Source organism: Lepidochelys olivacea (assembly GCF_965140295.1).
Source record: "Lepidochelys olivacea isolate rLepOli2 genome assembly, chromosome: 5".
NCBI classification, from domain to species: domain Eukaryota; kingdom Metazoa; phylum Chordata; order Testudines; family Cheloniidae; genus Lepidochelys; species Lepidochelys olivacea.
Window position 1 is genome coordinate 92,627,652 of NC_140415.1, and position 19,229 is coordinate 92,646,880.

General features: G+C 44.0%; 1 protein-coding gene across 2 annotated transcripts; it reads left to right on the forward strand.

The window, feature by feature from the left end:
* Positions 1-1,433: 1,433 nt before the first annotated feature.
* Positions 1,434-18,515, forward strand: QNG1 (Q-nucleotide N-glycosylase 1). Of its 2 annotated transcripts, XM_084629290.1 has the most exons (5): positions 1,434-1,600; positions 1,877-2,223; positions 3,661-3,920; positions 15,917-16,112; positions 17,742-18,514. In XM_084629290.1, the coding sequence occupies exons 1-5, from the start codon at positions 1,449-1,451 to the stop codon at positions 17,972-17,974; spliced, it is 1,188 nt and encodes a 395-aa protein (XP_084485416.1). In that variant the 5' UTR covers positions 1,434-1,448; the 3' UTR covers positions 17,975-18,514. The 2 variants fall into 2 exon arrangements, with proteins under 2 accessions (XP_084485416.1, XP_084485417.1); XM_084629291.1 differs by lacking the exon at positions 1,434-1,600 and having other exon boundaries at positions 1,711-2,063; positions 17,742-18,515.
* Positions 18,516-19,229: the final 714 nt, after the last annotated feature.

A 19,229-nucleotide genomic window follows, 5' to 3' on the forward strand; every position in this document is an offset into this window, starting at 1 on the left:
GTACCTTGGCATTTGTAGTGATAGTTTACAAGTTTTAATTTCACTTCCTAAATAAAAATAAATGGAAAAAAAAAAACTATCCACCTTACACACGGCTGGATCTGATAAATCTAGTTTGTGTGGATGCTTGTTTTCATTACTGAGACATTTCACTTCAGCTACCCTCCCAAACAGCTATCAACACCACTTGTGGCAAAGATGTAGATACTAGAAAGCTGGTTATTGTGTGTTGCTATTCTTACACATGCTTTACTCAATCCTACTTAAACTAGAGCAATTTTTATAGAGAAAACAAGAAATTGTCAGCTTCCTCAATTCCTAAAATCAATATAAAGCAGTAGTTCTCAAACTATTGTATTGGTGGACCCCTTTCACACAGCAAGCCTCTTGAGTGTGACGTGACACGCCCCCTGTAAATTAAAAACACTTGTGTATATATAACACCTTTATAAATGCTGGAGGCAAAGTGGGGATTGGGGTGGAGGCTGAGCGCTTGTGACCCCTCATGTAATAACTTCACAGTTCTTCCACTGAATAGCAGAGATGGGGTTGCTGGTATTTTCTGTGCAGGAAATGGTAGTGTCCAACTATATTTTATTAAATGTGGACTATTTCACAATACAGTGTAAATGAGCCTAAAACTGGTGTTACAATTATTAGCCTTTGCAGGCAGATGGGCCTGTTGTCAGGTAGACCAGTGATTCTCAAAAGTGGGTTGTGACTTCATTTTAATGTGGTTGCCAAAGCCAGCATTAGACTTGCTGGAACCCAGGGCTGAAGCTAAAGCTTGAGCTCTACCCTCTCTCCCCTCCCCCTGCCCCATGTAGTAACTTCTTATCTGAAAGGGGTCATAATGCAATGAGCTTTAAGAACTCCTGGGTTAGAGTGACTTGCACATTGCAGGCCACAGAATCTCATTATCTTTTCCTGAAATAGACCCATAACTTCTGTCTCAAATCATGATCTAAAGGCTTTTGAGTTACAGAAGGCATAGTGTCTTGTGTCTTTCTGACTACCAGCGGCTAACAAACGGCTTCTATGGGGGAACATGACGCGGTATTTTGTTCACGTTCCTTAAGCCTGTTGTAGGCATATAACGCTTTAAAATAAAGCGCGGTGCTTTCTGTGTTCAAATCGCTCTGCGAGCAATTGATTATCCGTGCTGCAATATCATTCCCTCAGAACTCCCTTTTTCTGCCTTCCCCGCATTCTCCTTTACCCCCAAATCAGCAGCTAGCCCCTCTCACTGCACCAGGAGTTACAGAGAAGGAAAGCGTTTGGCAGAAGCGCCATAAAGAGTCCGTCAGGCGGAGTTAGCGCCCCACCGCCTTCTGATACAAACTGCTGTAAAGGCCAGGCCGAGCCCCCGCTCCGTTAATCGGCTCTTTCTTGCAGCCTGTGTATTAGCTCCGAAGGAGCGCCCCGCGTCTTGTCTTCTCGCCGCTCTTATGCGCCTCAGGCAAGTCCCCATTGGCCGCGGAAGGTGCGACGGCTGGAAGAAAGGCGGAAGGGGCAGGCTGTGCGCCGCTGTTCCTCGTTCTGTGGCGCAGCCTCCTTGTTCCGTCGCTCGCTGTGCGGAGCACTCCGCGCGTCCGCCCAGGTAAGCAGGGAGCCGGCTGGGGGCGCTCGTCCCCGCTGCAGCAGCGCCCGCCTGGGGTGTTCAGCGTGGGCGGGGGGCCCGGCCCCGGGCCTGAGTTCTCCTTCCTTTCTGGTACGCTCTGCGGGGAGAAGTGCTCTGGCGGCCTGTAGCTAACCACGTGCAAGGGGCGGGGCCAACCCACCGCGAGACCTGGGTGATGCTAATGATGGCCCTGTTCGTGCTGGGCCCCGCCACGCCCCTGGGTGACTCTGGGTGTTTCTCTTTCTCTGTCGCCAGAAGGAGAGCCATGGAAGCGTTCCTGTCCCCTAAAGACTCTGCCAGGTTCATAGCCGAGAGCAGCCAAGACGTGCTCGTTGAAGAGGAGGGAGTGAGGAGAGTTGCAGAGGCTCTGTTCGACAAAGTCTCAGCAAAAGAGTTCAGTTTGGCTGGCTGGAAATCTCTTCACGAACTGAACCCTCAAGCAGTGAGTGATGATGCAGTGAACTGGGTGTTTCTTGCAGATACCCTTAACTTTTCCTTTTGGTCTGAACATGAAGACTGTAAGTGTCTGGTGAAGTACAGAGGCAAGATGTACAGTGGTTACTGGGCTCTTTGTGCTGCAATCAACAGAGCACTTGATGATGGTTAGTGCATAAGTACTGTGAATCGTGGTGGAGCAGCATGGCTGCTGTATGGTTGAGTAGCTTATTTAACTAAAAATCTATATGCCACTTATCATTATGATAGGAGAAGGAGGAAATTCAAGACTGTCTCAGAGTCAGTTTCAAAGTTACTCCTTTATCCTACAAATACATGGAGGTGAGCAGCTTAGTATACATGGGTAGTCCCATCAAGTTCACGTGAGATGAAATAGAAGGGCTCTAATAATACCTATTCTTACAGAAATTAAAGTAAACTATTCAATCATGTATATGCAAAACAATTTCTGTCTTGGGTTATATTTTTTCCTATTAATTATACTTTTGACAATTACGTAGTTATGCATATGTGACTCCTGTTATTTCAGATACATACTTTGTAAAATTAATTTTATATTTTTGTGATTAACAAGTAAACCTTGTCTACACTGAGACTTTTAGGGAATTCTCTTCTGTTAATCTAACACCAGTGCAGCTCTAGCAAGTCTAGAAACCACAGTAATAGAGGCAAAGAGTCCTGTGGCACCTTATAGACTAACAGACACATTGTAGCATAAGCTTTCGTGGGTGAATACCCACTTCGTCGGATGTATGTAGTGGAAATTTCCAGAGGCAGGTATAAATATGCAAGCAAGAATCAGGCTAGAAGAGGGCCTCATCCTCCCTGATTGAACTAACCTCCTTATCCCTAGCCTGGTTCTTGCTTGCATATTTATACCTGCCTCTGGGAATTTCCACTACATGCATCCGATGAAGTGGGTATTCACCCTCAAAAGCTTATGCTCCAGTATGTCTGTTAGCCTATAAGGTGCCACAGGACTCTTTGCCACTTTTTACAGATCCAGACTAACACAGCTACTCCTCTGATACTTGACACAGTGCCTGGTGTTGGCTGGTGCTTCCACAGTTGCTATCACTGAAGGAGTGCTAGCCCAATGGTGAAGGTATGGCGAAAAATTCTCCTTGTGGGTCTAGTTAAATGTCATAATGAAGAAACCACAATGAGTGCATACAAATAAGGGGAAAGCTGTAAGAGTATTTTATGTGGATTCAGAATGACTGGTGTAAAAATATGAGTAAGAATCACGTACTGATATTTGCATGGGAATATTATTTAAACCTCAAATCAAGTGTTGAAGACTAGTAGAAATGGGGAAAGACACAGAAGAAAGAGAAGAAATGTACTATGATGACCTGCTGTTGGGAGCTGTTATGTATAGGAGTCTACAGACCTAATAAAGCACTGTCTCCATTTAAAACCAAACTTAACAGTTATCTGAATACTTGATTCATCTTAATTTGTAAACATTACTTTCTAGTGTACAAGTGGAATATAACCACTCCAATCCTCAGTGTATTATTATTTTGCAAATGCGTATATAACATGACATTCTAAAAGGTTTTGTTTTCCTTTTTCTGAAGGAATACCTATTACCAGTGCGGCATATTATGCCACTATGACACTTGAGCAGGTTAGACATGTATTTCGCTCTGACACAGATGTCCCCATGCCTTTGATTGAAGAGAGACATCGTATTCTGAAAGAAACTGGGACAATTCTGCTTGAGAAGTTTGGAGGCTCTTTCGTCACCTGTGTTAAAATGAGTGAGAAAAGTGCTCAGAAACTACTGCGTATAGTAGTCGAGAATTTTCCTTCTTACAGAGATGAGGCTACATTTAAGGTAAGTTAGTTCTGCTGGGGAATTTTGAACTTCAAAAGAGCTCACTTATTACTGAGCGTACCCCAAAACTATTGTTAAGCTGTCCATGAAAACTTTTTTTTTTTTTTTTTAAATGACAACAGGTCAAATTTTGTCAGAATTGAGGTCTTGTGAAAACAAGCTTCCATAAAATCAAAGACTAATAGAAATGCTGCCCTGAAATCTTTTTATTTTTGAATTTCAATGGTAACAATTCTTCTGCTGTGTTTGCAATCCAAACATTATAGCATGGTGCTAGTGCTTGAGAACCTGAGAGTGAAATTGACTAATCAATTTTTGCTGATGTTTCTCTCCTGTAAAAAGCAAACAGCATGTAGTGAAAAGCAAATCTGATATTTTAATGGGTTTTTAATAATATTTAATCATTAGTAATAAAGGGAACTTTTTTTTTGTTTCTTTTAAGAAATTAATTTTAAGATGTGGTAAAATTGTGTTTTATCTATACAGCTAACAATAGATAACAAAATTACAAGAATTACTTAAAACTCACTTGCTTAATTAAAGCCTTTGTGCTCCTTGAAACCCAATAGGCCAGGGGTGGCCAACCTGTGGCTCCGGAGCCACGTGCGGCTCTTCAGAAGTTTTATATGTGGCTCCTTATATAGGCATCAACTCCGGGGCTGGAGCTACAGTCGCCAACTTTCCAATGTGCCAGGGGAGCTCACTGCTCAACCCCTGGCTCTGCCACAGGCCCTGTCCCCACTCCACCCCTTCCTACCCCCTCCCCTGAGCCTGCTGTGCTTCCACTCCTTCCCCCTCTTCCCTCCCCCCCCCAGCCTCCTGCATGCCACGAAACAGCTGATCAGGAGGGAGGGGGAAGTGCTGATTGGCAGGGCTGCCAGTGGGTGGGAGGCGCTGGAAGGGGGAACTGATGGCGGAGGGCGGGGAGAGCTGCTGATGTATTACTGTGGCTCTTTGGCAATGTAACTAGTAAATTCTGGCTCCTTCTCAAGCTCAGGTTGGCCACCCCTGCAATAGGGACTGCCTTAATTACTTGCACTGATAAATAACTCCTGTACTAGTCAGTGATGCATTCCTTATGGATGATGCACACTTTTCTGAGTAAAAGCACACAGTTTATTTTCCTTCTTCACCATTCTTGCTGTTTGTTTTTGTATTGTAGGAGTCACAGGGTTCCCAATCAAATCAGGGTCCCATTGTACCAGGGTCTATATAAACACACAGGAAGAGATGATTCCAGCCCCTGAAAGTTCATATTCTGCTCCCACTAACCCTATTTTTCCTTTTATCTGGGAGTATGTCTATGCTACCAAATTAGGTCGGTTTTATAGAAGGCGATTTTATACAGTTGATTTGTGTATGTGCCCACTAAGCACATTAAGTCAGCGGAGTATGTCCTCAATACCATGGCTAGCATCGACTTACAGAGCAGTGCACTGTGGGTAGCTATCCCACAGTTCCCGCAGTCTCCACTGCCCATTGGAATTCCGGGTTAAGCTCCCAATGCCTGATGGGGCAAAAATATTGTTGAGGGTGGTTTTGGGTACATGTCGTCAGTCGCCTCCTTCCTTCCCTCCATGAAAGCAACGACAGACAATTGTTTCGCGCTGTTTTTCCTGGGTTACCCATGCAGACACTATACCATGGCAAGCATGCAGCCCGCTCAGCTCACCACTGCTGATGTGAGCATTGTTAACACCTTGTGCATGATCCTTGAGTATGTGCAGAATCGGGCTAAGAGACGCCAGCACGAGGACGATTGTGATGAGGACATGGACACAGATGTTCCTGAAAGCATAGGCTGTGGCAGTTGGGACATCATGGTGGCAGTGGGGCTGGTTGATACGTGGAATGCCGATTCTGGGCCCAGCAAACAAGCACAGATTGGTGAGGCCACATAGTGTTGCAGGTATGGGATGATTCACAGTGCCTGCGAAACTTCCGCATGCATAAGGCCACTCTCCTTGAACTTTGTGAGTTGCTTTTCCCCACCCTGAAGTGCAGAAATGCCAAGATGAGAGCTGCCCTGACAGTTGAGAACCGAGTGGTGATAGCCCTGTGGAAGCTTGCAATGCCGGACTGCTACCGGTCAGTCGGGAATCAATTTGGAATGGGCAAGTCTACTGTGGGAACTGCTGTGATCCAAGTAGCCAGTGCGATCACTGATGTTCTGCTATCAAGGGTAGTGACTCTAGGAAATGTGCAGGTCATACTGAATGGCTTTGCTGCAATGGGGTTCCCTAACTGTGGTGGGGCGATAAATGGAACACATATCCCTATCTTGGCACCGGACCACCTTGCCAACCAGTACGTAAACCTCAAGGGGTACTTCTCAATGGTGCTGCAAGCACTGGTGGGTCACAAGGGACATTTCACCGACATCAACGTGGGATGGCCGGGAAAGGTGCAAGACGCTCGCATCTTGAGGAACTCTGGGCTGTTCGAGCAGTTGCAAGAAGGATCTTACTTCCCAGACCAGAAAATTACCATTGGGAATGTTGAAATGCCAACAGTTATCCTTGGGGACCCAGCCTACCCCTTGCTCCCATGGTTCGTGAAGCCGTACACAGACAGCCTGGACGGTAGTAAGGAGCAGCTCAACTATAGACTGAGCAAGTGCAGAATGGTGGTAGAATGTGCCTTTGGATGTTTAAAAGCTCATTGGTGCTGTTTGCTGACTAGGTCAGACCTCAGCGCAACCAACATTCCCATTGTTATTGCTGTGTGCTCCATAATATCTGTGAGAGTAAGGGGGAGACATTTATGGTGGGGTGGGAGGTTGAGGCAAATCGCCTGGCATCCGATTTTTGAGCAGCCAGACACCAGAACGATTAGAAGAGCACAGCTAAGCACGTTGCACATCAGAGAGGCTTTGAAAACCAGTTTCATGACTTGCCAGGCTACGGTGTGACAGTTTTGTTTTTCTCCTTGCTGCAAACCTGCCCCCTTTGTTGATTTTAAGTCCCTGTAAGCCAACCCCTGACTCCTTCGATCACAGCTGGCAAAGGAAATGAAGTAACTATTATTTTGAAACCATGCATTCTTTATTAATTTAAAAAAAAAAGGGAGATAACTGACAAGGTAGCCCGGGTGGGGTGCGGGAGGAGGGAAAGACAAGACCACATGGCTTATTGTAGCCACAACACTACAAATCAAAACTGTTTTGTTTGAATGACAGTCTTTTGTTGCTTGGGCCATCCTCTGGAGTGGAGTGGCTGGGTGCCTGGAGCTCCGCCGCCGCCCCCTCTCCCCCCTCCCATGTTCTTGGTCATCTGGGTGAGAAGGGTATGGAACTTGGTGAGGAGGGCAGGCAGTTATACAGTGGATGCAGCGGGGGGCTGTGCTCTTGTTGGCTTTCCTGCAGCTCCAACAGACATTTCATCATGTCCGTTTGCTTCCCCCATTAGCCTCAGCATCGCCTCCTGCCTCTGTTCTTTGTGCTCACTTAATGCTTTCCTGGCCTCTGCCACTGATTGCCTCCATGCATTAAGCTGTGCCCTATCGGTGCGGGAGGACTGCATGAGCTCGGAAAACATGTCAGCGCAAGTTCGGTTTTTTTCGCCTTCTAATCTGCGATAACCTCAGGGACGGAGATGATAGGGGGATCATTTCTGAGAACAAAAGGGAGACTTTCACATGAATGAAGCGATTCACAGCAGACAGCATATGTGCTTTAGGTACAAGGTCACGTTTTGCCTTTTGTATTGAGCACCTGCCGGTACGGTGACACATCACAAATGGCCGGGCAACAGAATTCAGTTTCCAGGCATCCATGGTAAGCCTTTTGGTACGTGGGGTTGGCTTCTTACACCTTCATAACATGTGGGAATGGTTTCAAACTGCAGCGCCATCCTTTCCCATAGCAAGCAATGCTGGTTGGGCTACACATTTAGAAGAAGGGTCTGCGGTTTTTGGGTGGATGTGCAGCACACAACTCCTCCCACCCCGCTGCATCATTTATTCTCTGGGATGATCCCTTCACCCCTCCCCTGCCACTATTCTCTGGGATGATTCCTTCTAGCCAAGCACAAACAACCCAGCATGAACAGTGTCCTTTTACTGTTCCCTTACAAAAATTCCCCTATTTCAGCCAGGTGGCCATGAATGATATCACTCTCCTGAGGCTACTACAGAAAGATAAAGACGGAATGTTGCTTGAATGCGACCAAAACCCAGGACCATTCACTGCCATGCTTTGTGCTGCAATGATTCCAGACTACTTGCTACTGTCTTGGCGTGGTAAAGTGTCCTACCATGCAGGACAAAATAAGAGAGCCCTCCCCAGAAATCTTCTGCAAAGACTTTCAGCGTACCTCCAGGAGAGCTTCATGGAGATGTCCCTGGAGGATTCCCGCTCCACCCCCAGATACGTTAACAGACTTTTCCAGTAGCTGTACTGGCTGCAAATGCATCCCATTTGCCTTGAAGAATTGAAACATTAAACACTATTTCTTTTAAACCCTGTACTGTAGTTACAAATGTGCACTCTCGCCAGAGGTGCCTTCTCCAGCTTCAGGGTCGGGGATCCTGCCTTGGGAGGGTATTGGCTCCAGGGTGATGAAAAGGTCCTGGCTGCCGGGGAGAACGGATTCACCACTTGCCTGCTGAGCATTCTCCTCATCCACAAAATCCTCCTCCTTGTTGCATGAGACTCCCCTCTTTCAGGTGTCCACGGACAGTGATGGGGTAGTGGTAGGGTCCCCCCACCTAGAATGCCATGCAGCTGATCATAGAAGTGGCATGTATGGGGCTCTGACCTGGAGTGACCGTTTGCCTCCTTTGTCTTTTGGTAGGCTTGCCTAAGCTCCTTGACTTCCACGTGGCACTGCTGCGTGTCCCTGTGCGATTTTGGCATATATATTATCATTTCTTCTTTTTGATCGGAGTTCGGCCTGCACAGATTCTTCTCCCCATACAGAAGTCAGATCCAGTGTCTCCCTTTCAGTCCATGCTGGAGCTTGTTTGCGATTCTGGGGGGACTGCATGATTACGTGCTGCTGAGCTCACCACGCTGACCAAACAGGAAATGAAATTCAAAAATTTCCTGGGGCTTTTCCTGTGTACCTGGCTAGTGCATTGGAGTTCAAAGCACTGTCCAGAGTGGTCACATTGGAGCACTCTGGGGTAGCTCTCGGAGGCCAATACCATCGAATTGCGTCTGCACTTCGACCCAGCAAGGTCGATTTTAGCGCTACTCCCCTTTGTTGGGGAAGAGTACAGAAGTCGATTTTAAGAGCCCTTTAGGTCGACGGAACGGGGTTGGTTGTGTAGATGCATTCATTTTAAAATTGACCTAACATGGCTAAATTCGACCTAACCCCATAGTGTAGACCAGGGCTGAGACTCCAGGGTTTTTTTTCTTCCCTTTCTCCCCATTTTTTAAGGATTTCAACAGCCACTGAAGAAATTTTTATTTTAATGGAATATAACAATTGACCCCAGCTGGGGATCTGCCCCTTGACTCCTGTTGATTTCAGTGGGTGTTGCATAGATGAATATAAAATAGAGTTGACCCATAATGTTATACTTCTGCTCAGTAGCTCATCTCTACAGGGATGGAGCAGAATGAAACACAGTCTCATAAAAGGAAAGGGCTGCTGTACAGGAAATTGGGTCTGGTCAATTTTGTTCATTTGTTGGCATCTCCTGTCTATACTGGAGCTTGGTCTGTGCTAGCATGTTCTGTCCCAGGTGTCAGAGCAGGTGAGCTGCACTGTGTTTAGTCCTGTCTATACTAGTACTCGGCTTGAACACCACATGTGAAGACCTGTATGAGCATTTGTGATAATAGGTGCAGTCTTTTCAAGATACCTTTTTTTGATCACCTTAACTGGAACGTAAAGCATATGGACAACATACAAAGAGGAAGCAGGCCAATAAAGTGCAGAACGGTATTTTATAACTGATTTTTTTTTTTTCTCTAGCTGGCTTTCAGTAAGTGATGTTTTATTTCTTTTTGTGGCTTCCTACTGAGAAATGAGATGTCTTCTGTATGGGAAACAGTTGAGATGAGTTTGAATGATTATTTATGCAGGGTATTACCATGATATTAATTTAATCATAAGTTTCTGTATTAAATCCAAAACCAGATGGTATTTATACAGGTGCTCTAAATATGTCTTAAAAACCCAAATAATAAGCACTTTACTACATCCAAACAGTAACAAAACATTTTATAAGCATTTGATCAAGATACTGATGTAAGCAGAGTCAGGATGAGCTCCACCCTGACATCTGGTGGTGAGGTGTGGCAACTTGTGGAAAAGAACTTCAGGGGCTGATCTCATTTGCATAGGCACACCCACCCCGCCTAGCACGAGCCCATAGCTGCCCAAATGGTCACTTTGGCTGCTGTGGGATCCCCAGTGTCTCTGTTATTGGGGCAGGAAGAATAAATTATTACCCTGATTATGGGAACTGTGCTTGGAACTGTACTGGGCCTTTTGTTATGATGGAGGGACTCGCCATCAGCTAAGTAGCACTCACTAGGCCAGGGACATGGGTTCCAAAACTCTGTGAATTGAGAGAGGCTGTGGACAGGTATTTATACTTGGTGGCATGGGCCTCCTGGTGAGGGCCTTACACGCTAATTGCACTTCCTCCTCTCTCCACTGTGGAGTATCAGAGCTAATGTTGATTCTATTAGGAGTCTAGTTACAGGCTGCTGAGCTGAATTCACTCTGGGCTAATGGTGCACCAGCACTGAGGCTCCCCTACTACAAGCTGAAATCACAAAAGAGCTAAAAACTGACTAAGAGCTGAAATCACTGAGTGTTGTGTTAAGTAGTGGGGGAACCTGAAGATATATCGTGGAGCAGTTTGTGGGACAGCTGGAGCGGCTTGTGGACCAGCTGGTGGAGCAGTTCATGGGACGGTAGGAGCTGTTTGTGGGACACGGAGCAGAGCAGTTTGTGGACCGGCTGGTGGAGCAGTTCGTGGGACGCCGAGCCGAGCGGAGCAGTTCATGGACCAGCTGGTGGAGTAGTTCATGGGATGATGGGAGCTGCTTGTGGGACGCAGAGCAGTTTGTGGACTGGCTGGCGGAGCGGAGCCCTATGGAGCTGTGGCACAGTCAGCTTCAGATCATGTAAGGTGCCCCTTCCCCCCCCCCCATTTCCACCCAGGTTGGGAGGTAAAACTCTGCAGATAAACTTTCGAACTCTGGGGCTGCCCTGACCAGGGACAGAGACTTTTGGGCCTTTGGGTGATTTTGGGTTGCTGGACTCAAGAACCCAAGGGAAAGGACACGTGCCAATTTGCTTGGGGTGGGTTTTTGCTCATGGGTTGTGTTATGAATCCTGTTGGTGGTGGTTCCCCAACATAATGCCACATTGTTTCTCTCTGTTATGAAAAGGCTTTTTTTGCTACACTCAGATTCCATGCTTGGGAGAGGGGAAGTATTGCCTCTTGGAGGCGCCCAGTAGGGGTGGTATATATTTGTCCCAGGTCACTGGGGGCGGGCTCGAGCCGGTTTGGCATTGTGTTATTGGAATGGAACCCCTAGATACTGAACCCGGCCCTTGTTGCTGCCAACTCTGATGGGCAGAAGGGTTACACTTACAAACGGGCTATTGGTTAGCTCTAGCACGGTCAGACTGGTATTAGCAAAGAATGCTTTAAGAGTTTCCCTTTTTTATACCTTTTTAACAAATAAGTGATGTCATTGCCAATTATTGGACCTTTGCTAAGGCCAGATGGAGTTTCTTTTATAGCCAATTATTTACTGCACCTGGTACCCAGTTAACTATGTTTTATTTCTGTTATTTAGCCTGAATCTTAAATAAGATGACACTGGTATTTGAAGGGTCACTATTTCTTCTACATTTACATCAGCCATACAAAGAAGAGCAACAACTCTATCTTTTTTTACATTTAGATGATTAAGCCAGATAATTGCATCTGGACTAGCAGAGTGTATTGCTGTGATGCCTCCTTTTGTATTTGTGAATCGGGCATTGAGTTGTGGTCTGTTCTGGGTGACCCCAGTTGCACGGTGGAGAGTCTTTAATTTTCCATTTGTACAGCAAGTATCTGCATCTGCCATGATTTGTGCGGATGTGTTTTGAATTTCCCATGAGCTTCGTGGAAGATCAAAACCAGGGATCTTCTGCATTGGATCTTTCACAGGCCATTTATTTGTGACTTTTTTTATGAATTCCTTTCTGCTTTCCAAGCATCATCAGGGTTGAAGTCACATTTGTTGAAGCTTAAATGCGTGGGTCCAAAAGTGCTTACATGACCTCAAGCGGTGGTGAGGGACGGTGTTAAGGTCCTGGTGAATGGAAAGACTTCATTTTCCGCGGTCCTCTGGAATTCCCAAAGTGTTGTGGCATTGCTTCCCCATCCATTTGCTGCAACATGCAACAGTACTGGCAGCCAAGGTGTTGGGGTTCACTTGAGGGTTGCAGTGATGCACCACATTGCAGTGTTCAGTTGGACAGCAACAAGTTGAATATCGCTACTTCTGGTCCATACCAGCACACAATACTCCGCTACAGAGTACACAAGGACTGTTGTCCCTAGCACTGATGGTGATGCTCGCCCACTTGTACTTGCCAGTTTCTGGACCAGGTTGACCCTTGTCTTTGTCTTGGCAATTACCTTCTTCAGATGGTTACGGAAGGTTAGTGTGTGATCCAGCTTCACTCCGAGATAAGCCAGAATGGGGTCATGACATAGTGTTGCTGCACAAGAGTTACTACACGTTTCACAACAACTCTTCTTTCTCATGGTCTTATTCTTTTTGTTCATTTGTGTTGGATCTGTTGCTAATATCCCAACTCAATTTAAAATCATAGTTCATCCAAATCTAATGTGGGCCTATATTCTACAAGAGGTCCACCCTAACTGGTTTCTGAACTTACTGTGCTGTTCACTTTAAACAGTTCAAAGCATATTCTTTCTCCTTCCCTCAGATATATTTCTGATTAAAGGATAAACACTTTACTGGAAAGTGATCAGCAGAATATGCTTCTTATCTGTGTAATGACAAAATAGGTTTATGTAACCTTCACAAGAGTCTGAATGCTTAATGAGTCTTGCATTATAAATAGCAGCTGCAAACAAACTGCAGAATGAAAATCAGTCACAAACACTGCCATTGCACCATAAACATTTACACGATCAAAGGCTTTGCATTAGTGCAATAAACTGTCTTTTTTTTTTTTTGGCCAGGCAGCTCTGAAGGTGGATGAAACACTGCTGCCCAAATTTATACCCTGCTTGTAACAAAATCAGTGCTACCAGTTGAGAGACAGTCCTAGTTTTCACATTATCAACATTGTTTCCATGGCAGAAGACTGAGGTGTCACAAGGCAGGACCATGACTGTGATACAGGATCAGGAAGTAGCAGAGAATGAAGTTGGGTGGGGGAGGAATCTGAAAGCAAATCAAATTTCCCTAATAACACTTAAGAACAAATATGTAATGTGTATTAGTGTCTCACGTTTGTATTAAAAAGTATAACTAAAATAGACTTCAGCTTTACTCAGTCATGCTCTGATTTTCTAGGGGAATTTTTAAAACTAAGACAATATGTCCCCAATTCGATGGGCACAAGTTTCACAAAATGTACTACATACAAGACATTGTTGCTAAAATTACAGACATCAGAGTCCCTATTGTCCTTATGTTCTTAAAGGCAAACTACAAACCAAAAAAGTATGTCCTTTTTTTGGTTTTGTTTGTGCCCTTAACAATATTAATAGACTGCCCTCCCTTTCTTCCACCCCCCGGCCCAAAAAAACAAACAAACAAAAAAACAGTTGCTGTTATAGACCACAATTAAGCAAGAACTTAAGTGCTTTGCTGAACTGGGAGCCAGATCCATATTACTTGTGAATCACTGTTGTACTCAAAATCATTGCTGTATTTGAAATGTGTCCCAGATTTTTGAGATTCACACTGGAGGAGTCTCATGCCTGCCAGTTAAACCATGGAATCCTTTCAAAGCAGTGACCCATGAATGATGCATATACGTATCCCTCGCGTCCAACGTTCTGGAACTGTAAAATCCTCACTCCCTAACAATCCACCTTTTCTCTGATTTGGTGCTATAAGCATTATCATATCTTAAATGCTCAATACACTGTTTTGTTAGCAGCAACTAGCATTGGTAACATGGTACTTAAGGCCTCTGTCTGACTCAAGATTAGAACTGTTGGTAGGTCAGAATTAGTAAGGGTTCTGATGGTTCCAGCTGTTTTTCCTCTTTTCATTGGGGAGTAGGGATTACCATCCAATCCCTCAATGGACTTCCACTGCCAAAACTGATAGTTGGCCCAACTTCCCTCTGAAACAGTCTGAGAAAGCAGTTCAAATGGTAACACTATTTCCCTAAAGATATATGCTTCTTCCGAGACTAACTGCCACCAACCACCCTAGTTAATTCTGCTCTGTCCAGCCGACAAGTTATGAAGACTTAGAGGGAGATGGGGTCACTGTGGTAGCATTTTGGGAAGGATAAAAGTGCATGCATGCCAGGGCATGAAAACTACTATCACAGTCTAGCTGTGCTTTAATTTCTTTCTTTTGAAAAGAGAAGTGCTGGAAATTGTTGTTTATATACAAAGTATTATTTCCTTACATAGAACCTTACATATACTTTGAGTAGCATTTAAGTGAAACACGATAACATTCTAAGATGAGTATTTCTTTAAAAATGGAGGGGGGGCAGCCATGCAGGATGAGTGGAGGATGGAGAGAGAGAACTAAAAAAAAGCACACAGGTGTTGTGCAGTGAAACAGACTTGGCACTACTGATCTCTTGGTCCTTTTGGAGTTGGGCACAGAGCAGCGAAAAATATGCTCTATTCGCTGGAGTAATTTAAAGCCCTTTTTTAGAAAAAGAATAATTTTCTTGCTGTCCATTGTGAATTGTGACAATTTGAGGGGAGGGGAAGTGGAAGAAAAGTATTCAGAAATGTAATAAAAGTCCCATCTTATTTGCTAGTATTCTATAGTAGTCACTTCAACAAACAAACCCTATTCTGCCATAGCTGTATTTTAATCAGATCTAGTTTTATTTTATAATAAAAATATTTATAGTTATAAGAGCTATGGCCCCAATCCTACAAAGGCTTATTATGCACATTTTTAACTTTACACTTTGAAGTCAATGAGACTGCACACAGTGCATTAAAGGAAGCCTGTGCGTAAGTCTTTGGAGGATTGAGGCCTAATACAAAAGTATTTTTACAATTACTGAAATGAGTTTTTCCTCTCTACCGCTGTGTAATTGGCGAGTTGTATGGAATGAATATTAAGTGTTACCTTCACTAGACTATTGTTTGATCAGTATTAGAGGCAAACTGTTGAACTCGATGTACCAATGGTCTGATCCAGTAAGATGCTCCCTATGTTCCTTTCCTCCGGATAAAGTCTTGGGTGAACTCTAGGGCCTCTGAAAGAAACTTTGTATTAACTGGGCTTCAAGGAGTGTAACTTATGGACAATAAACTATTGTCACTCAATAACCTGATATTACAGTAATTCCCATGGACAATAAACCAGTATTATTCAGGTTTCAGAGTAGCAGCCGTGTTGGTCTGTATCCGCAAAAAGAAAAGGAGTACTTGTGGCACCTTAGAGACTAACACATTTATTAGAGCATAAGCTGTCGTGAGCTACAGCTCACTTCATCGGATGCATCAAATGCTGTTAGCTCACGACAGCTTATGCTCAAAGGAATTTGTTAGTCTCTAAGGGGCCACAAGTACTCCTTCTCTTTTTGCAATATTATTCAATAACCTGATATCACAGTATATGAGTTCCACTTCAGTAAGTTCAGGTGTATTTCTTGTTTAAGGAGTTTTTGCATATAAAATTTGCATTTGGTTTTACGTTTTTATTGGAATGTATAGGAGGATACTATATTCTGTTTAACTAGCTATCCTTAGTTGAGTAAGCATAATAATCGTTTCCTTTAACAAAATGAAGTCTCTGAATACCTACGTCTCTCAGGTGCCTAAACAGTTGTATTCTTGTTTTCTGTCAGGGTAAAAAGGTGTCTTTTTATAAACGGGCACAAATACTAGTGGCTGATACCTGGAGCTCATTGGAAGGGAAAGGAGATGGCTGCTTCAGTGACATTTCTAGTCTGACTATATTTGCTGACTACAGGATCCCTCAAGTCCTTGTTCACCTGGGAGCAATGAGATATTCTGATGAATTGATGAGGAAACTTCGTGAAGGTTTGCAACTCCTTTATTGCATCAAGTGTGTTTGTGGTTCATCAGCATTTATGAATATTAATTTTGAAGCATAGAGATGATTAGCATCTATGAAAGAGGTGTATATGAGTTTTTTTCCTTTTGGTATGCAGAGTTATCCTCCAATGATGAGGGGAGAGTGGGAAAGTACATTCTCTAAAGATCTGGGATGAGAAGACTGCCCCCGTCATCCTTTTCATCTTATATAAATATTAAACTGTAAATTTATTTGGATTAAACACTACTAAGTCTGGATTTAAAAGGATGTGTACCAGTTGAACACTGAGCATCTGTAGGGCTGGTGCCATTTTCAACAAGGTTATAGCTGCCACTCCAATTTGTGGCTTAGAGCAGTGCTTCTCAAGCTATCTGATGTCGGGGACCGGCAATTTTTTTTTTCCAATGTGCGCGCAGACTGGCACTGGTCCGCAGACCGGCACTTTGAGTAGCACTGGCTTAGAGTATGTCTACATTGCAGTTAGACACCTGCAGCTGGCCCATGCCAGCTGACTGACTCACATGGCTTGGGCTAAGAAGCTGTTAAATTGTGGTGTAGACATTCAAGCTCAGGTTGGAGCTCCAGCCCAAGCTTGAATGTCTATACTGTAATTAAACAGCCTCTTAGCCCAAGCTCCGTGAGTCGAAGTCAGCTGGCATGCGCCAGCCACAGATTTTTAATTCTAATGTAAACATACTTAGTGAGTCCGTTCCTGAACCTGAAAAAAACGAAAGGGTGGGGACAGTCATTGACCTTGACCTGCTAACAGCTACTCTGTGTGTGTGTGTGTGTGTGTGTGTGTGTGTGTGTGTGTGAAAAGAACAGTAATATAGAAACATAAAGGTATTTTGTTAGTTATTATGTAAAGTGAAATTCTGAAGACCATATAAGCAAATTCTCTCTGGAGTCATAGTAAAGGCATAGCTATTGTAGTCATTAGAATAAATGGGTCCCTTCACATCTGGCAGTCCTTTAGTCATGTCCACTGACAGCTGCTTCTATTCTAATCTGTAATGTGTTTTGTCAGTACATGATAGCACACTTTCATATCCAGCAAATACAGCTTCCTTATTGTGTTTTTATTTATTTTATTTATTGAGTCTGTGGTCTTCTAGTGCTGGGTGATATTCAGATTCTGTTGCTATACCATGGTGGATACATAATTGTCAATCTCTTGTCAGAAAAAGATAGACTGGAATCGCAAGAACAGGAATAAGGTGTATTCATAAATGTATGCAGCTTGCATAGCACCTGCCTGCAGCATTCCTGACTTTGAATAGTGCTGTAGTATTTGGATTGGCTTGTATATCAACCCTTCCCTCATCCGTGGCCACTTAGTGCTGTATTTTAGAAAAAACTACAATATATAGGACATCCCAATAGATGGGAGTTTAACAATGCAGCAACTCATAAATATACACAGAAAAACAAAACGAAATCCCTAGAAAATGCACAGGCTGAATTTTCTTGATTTTTAGTGCAGTATATTAAATCTGAAACTCTGGTTTATATTTAACTATATGTAGCTTAAAGAGAAAGTGTATACCATTCTGTGACTCCTGTCTTCTGTTCCACTGAACATTAATTGAAGTGCTCTCTACTCTGTTCTACAGGAGTAATGTTCCATTCTGGAGATCAACAAGAAGTGGAGATCCGAGGTTGTTCTATTTGGTGTTGTGGATTGATTTGTGATCACCTGCTGGAACTTTATAAGAGGAAAGGACAAAACATGAGTGAAAGAATCAATGCAGTTCTTCTTGATTATTATCTATGGGACTATGCCCGGGATCACAGAGAAGATATGAAAGAGATTCCAATTCATCGTGTACGTTGCATATACTACTAACACCAATTTTATAGATCTCTCACTAAAGCATCCTGCAGATTTGTCACTTAATTTGTAGCTTTTTATATACTGATTTGAAGCATTCAGGAGAAAGTTAAATACCTGTTCTCTGATAATATTAACACTTTGTCCATCACTGCAGTTGTGTAGTAGTACTCCATAGAGATCACATTCAGGGAAGGCCTATTTTTTGTATTCAGTAAATAATTGTGCTTGAAATAAAACCGAGAGATCTGGATTTATATAATCAAACTTTATTAAAGTTGAATCAGCGGTGTATTAACGCCTAGGCTGACAAGGCCTAGGCCTAAGGGCCACAAATTTGCAGGGGCAGCAAATTTATAATAGCAGATGGACACTGCTTCCCCTGGTGCTGGTTCGTGCCCTCCGCCCTGGCCCAGCCCCGCCTCCTCTCCTGAGCATGTGCCATGTTCCCTCCCCACCCCACCTTCATGAAGCTGTTTCGCGCACAAGCACTGGCAGGGAGAAGCAGGACCCAGCGGCACGCTCAGGGGAGGAGGCGGAGGTGAGCTGTGGCGGGGGGGCTGGGAGCTGCTTGGGGGGGAGGGTGGCAATTATTTCAAGGCTTGGGGGCGGCAAAATCATTAATCCGCCATTGAGTTGAATCACTTGATTCAGTAAATATTCAATTATCAAATTTGTGTTGTAAATTTTAAACATCACTGCATTTTCATAGGCACACAGGGCTGGAAGAGATGTTGAGAGGTCATCAAGTCCAGCCCCCTGCACTCAGGCAGGACCAGGTAAACCTAGACCAGTCCTGACAGGAGTTTGTCCAACCTGTTCTTAATAAGCTCCAATGATGGAAATTCTGCAACCTTCCTTGGAAGCCTGCTACAGAGCTTAATTATCCTTATACATAGAAAGCTTTTCCTAAATCTCCCTTGCTTCAATTTTAGACCATTGCTTCTTATCCAACCTTCAACTCACATGGAGAACAATTGATCAGCATCCTCTTTATAACAGCCCTTAACATATTTGAAGACTTCATCTGGTTCTCCCTCAGCCGCCTTTTCTCAAGACTAAACATGCCCAGTTTTTTTAACCTTTCCTCATAGGGCATACTCCCCTGTATTTACACCCCGCACCCTACTGTAATATTTCTACAAAGTGTGCCTTGTAAGGTATCATTTGAAAACTCATAATTTGCTGGTTAGTATTGGCCTGGTAAGATGTGTGGGAGTATTGATGTGAAGTTATAAGATTCCCCCCTGTTGTGGTGTTAACACATGCC